General features: G+C 46.3%; 1 protein-coding gene across 1 annotated transcript; it reads left to right on the forward strand.

Moving 5' to 3' along the window:
* The first annotated feature begins 212 nt into the window (after positions 1 to 212).
* LOC116211201 (gibberellin receptor GID1B-like) lies at positions 213 to 3011 on the forward strand. The gene is made up of 2 exons (XM_031545462.1): positions 213 to 764; positions 1478 to 3011. Exons 1-2 carry the CDS (start codon positions 726 to 728, stop codon positions 2474 to 2476), a joined length of 1038 nt encoding a protein of 345 aa, XP_031401322.1. The 5' UTR covers positions 213 to 725; the 3' UTR covers positions 2477 to 3011.
* Positions 3012 to 3609: the final 598 nt, after the last annotated feature.

Here is a 3609-nt window from a genome sequence, read left to right on the forward strand (position 1 = left end):
TCCTTTTGTGATAATAAATTATTACATCCCACAAGTCAGAAAATAAAGGGGAAAAAAGGAAAAGAAAATTATCAAAAAACAAAAATCAGAATTTCTCAGAAGAAGGAAGAAGTAGAAGTGTACAAGAAAAGGGCAGAGAGGGAGTAGGCCCCACCGGGAAAAAAAAACTTTTTATAAAAAAAAGGGAAAAAAATCAGCCGCCCCGATCTCCTCTCCCCCTCTGTCTTTCTCTGTCTTTCCCCGTTTAGTTCTTCTTCTTCCCTTCCCTTCGCGCTTTGACTCTCTCTGCCTCTCTGCTCTGCTCCGAATTTAGTGCTGTGCTGCTCTCTTTACCATTCTCCTCTTTATCTTTCTGCGCTCCCTTCTCCAATCTCGCTCGATCTCTCTTCCTGGCTCTCTGCTGTGCTGGTGGGTCCGAGCCCTATCTCTGTTTCTCCCCTGTTCCTCTCTCTATTCCAGGAATCTCCAGCAGACCCACCATAACAGGGGTCGAGAGATACATCCTGCAGAGAGAGGGAGCCTGTTGAGTAATATTAGTTTTTTCCTTTTATTATTATTTATTATTATGATTCCTCCCAATCAGAGGACTCTTCCCCTGAGGAATATTATCTCTGTTCTTCTCTGAGAGGACCGCATAGTAATAGTTGGGTTCGTCTCCTTCTTTGGGGATCGGTTCTTGGATTTCTGAACGAGGTGGGGGCCTCCGCTTGCTCACTCCCAATCCCATGGATAGCACCAATGAAGTCAACGTCAACGAATCTAAGGTAAATTTCAGCTCCCTCAGGCATATTATTCGTCCTCTGCCGTGATCTCATCTTCCAAGCTCTCTGATTTCGGTCTTTGACTTGGAGTCCGCAAGAGCTTTTGCTTCTTTCTTGCTGCTGGCAGTGATTAATGGCTTCTGTAGCTGTGCCCATGAAAGGAATTTGGGTCAAAGTGGGAGTTTGTGTAAGAGGGTCATCTTTTTTGTTGGGGTTTGTCTCTTTTTCACTTTTGGGCGATTTCCCCGATTTGGGTATGAAATTTATGTCTCTGTGACTGTGAATATCTACCAATCGATGCTGATAGGAGGGAATTGATGTATAGAGAGCATTGGTTAGCTGCAATTCTTGCTTGCCCTGCCCTTCTCCTCTGCTCTTTCTGACTCATATCTGCATTCCCTCTGTGGCTGCTGCTGTGGTCGGATGACCTGACCAAGTGATACTGTAAAATAGAGCTGAGATTTTGAATTATTCTGGTTAGTAAAAACTCATGCCCAAATGGAATTAAGTTTCAATGTTAAAATGAAATTTCTAGTCCGGTAAGTTATTGGCAGCTACTAGGTGGTCGGCTCCTGTCGGTTCTGTCTCTTGATACCCTATTCGTGTCTCCATATATATCGAGACGGAGCTGACGGCTAAAAGGGCGGACTTCTTATTTCTTTTCAAGCTTGGATGTTCAGATGGGTTGCATTCTGTTCCCCTGTTTTGCTCTGCAGAGTGTTGTCCCTCTCAACACTTGGGTCTTCATCTCCAACTTCAAGCTAAAGTACAATCTCCAACGCCGGCCTGACGGGACATTCAATCGGGAACTCTCTGAGTTCCTTGACCCAAAAGTTCCCACCAACAGGATCCCAGTCAATGGGGTGTTCTCCTTCGATCATATCGAGAAAACTACGGGGCTGTTGAACCGGGTCTATTTGCCCGCCCCTGAGGATGAGTCTCAGTGGGGAAAAGTGGAACTTGCCCTTGGGAGGCCCTTGAGCACGAGAGAGATCGTCCCTGTGATCATCTTCTTTCATGGCGGAAGCTTTACACATTCTTCAGCCAACAGTGCAATCTATGACACCGTTTGCCGCCGCCTAGTCAGCATTTGTGGTGCTGCTGTGGTCTCGGTAGACTATCGCAGGTCACCCGAGTATCGGTATCCTTGTGCCTATGAGGATGGTTGGGCTGCCCTCCAGTGGGTCAAGTCAAGACCGTGGCTTCAGAGCGGAAAGGACCAGAAGGTCTATGTGCACATGGCTGGGGACAGCTCGGGCGGCAATATCGCACACCACGTGGCTGTTCGTGCGGCTGATGAGGAGGTGGAATTGCGAGGCAACATCCTTCTTCAGCCAATGTTCGGTGGGCAGGAGAGGACTGAATCCGAGAAGAGACTGGACGGGAAGTACTTTGTCACTATCCGGGACCGCGATTGGTACTGGAAGGCTTTTCTTCCAGAAGGGGAAGACCGGGACCATCCTGCTTGCAACCCATTTGGGCCCCAAGGGAGGAGCCTTGAAGGGCTCAACTTCCCAAAGAGCCTCGTGGTCGTCCCGGGCTTGGACCTTGTTCAGGACTGGCAACTGGCCTACGTCGAAGGGCTCAAGAAAGCGGGGCACGAGGTGAAGCTGCTGCACCTGAAGGAAGCCACGATCGGGTTCTACTTCTTGCCCAATAACGACCATTTCTATTGCCTAATGGATGAGATCAAGAGCTTCATCCACTCCAACTAACGGCATTAATAGAGACTTCCGTAGGGACCTAAACTTACTATCAACAGCAGGCAGGCAATACATAATAGAACAGAAGCTCGATGCAACATCCACTTCGGGTTAAATTTTTCTCTCCTAATCTCTTCCGTCGCCCTGGTTTGTATTATATGATTGTGTAATATTACTCTCGACTTTTTTTTTTTTCCTCCCCTTCTCGTTTTCTTCTAATGCCATTCCTTGTGGTATGGGTCCTTGTGGTATGGGCGTCTAGTGGTCGGTCATTGGGTTAGCTAGGTGAGGAACTGACATGAAGGCCTGTACATGTATTCTCCCATAATTTTTCTTTCAAAGTTTTATTCAGAATTGTAAGCTCCCCTTCAGCTTCGGATGCTGGATATCGGGATGGGGGATCAATTTGTATATGTCCGGGGACACGAGTAATATCTTACCGAGAGCTAATCTCAGGGACTTTGTTCAACATGTTGTGAAGTCGTTGTGTATGTTATGCTTTGTTGCAGAAGGCAGCATGAAAGGATCAAGGCTTGCTTTCGAATCATCCTAAGTTGTTGCACAATTATTTTAGCGAATGCCTCGATGGTTGGACATGTCTTTTGCTTACGACGTTTGGCAGCTGAAACTGTAAATGGCAGAGGACAAGGAACACATCGAAGAGGGCAGGAGGTGGCGATTCCGTAAGCACATCCCGGAAATCTCGAAATGCTTTGCCTAATGTTATTTCGGCTGAATGATTGACTCCATCAAAGTTATGCGCTCTTGTTTATTCATCGTGAGATTTCATTATTTTTGACCTAGTCACGAACATGACAGCTTATCCTACATGTCACATCATCTCTCCTGTTTCTAATTAAATGAATGAATGGGTTTGGCCTAGTGATTAAGGTGCGTTTAAACTTGCACACGATCCCGAATTCGAATTCTCTTGGGGCCACCGGAGTATCTTTGGCGTAATTATCCGTTCTGTATCCCGTCGGGAGTTCACATAATCTCAGGGATTAGTCGGACGAAAACTGAACATTCCGAATAAGTTAAAAAAAAAAAGGTTGATTTTCCACTACACGTGATAGTGAAAAAAAAAAGCTATGTGTACCATTTTTCCACCTCTCAATTCCCCTACCAATGGATAGAGAAGCGTG

Source organism: Punica granatum, chromosome 6 (assembly GCF_007655135.1).
Source record: "Punica granatum isolate Tunisia-2019 chromosome 6, ASM765513v2, whole genome shotgun sequence".
NCBI classification, from domain to species: Eukaryota; Viridiplantae; Streptophyta; class Magnoliopsida; order Myrtales; family Lythraceae; genus Punica; species Punica granatum.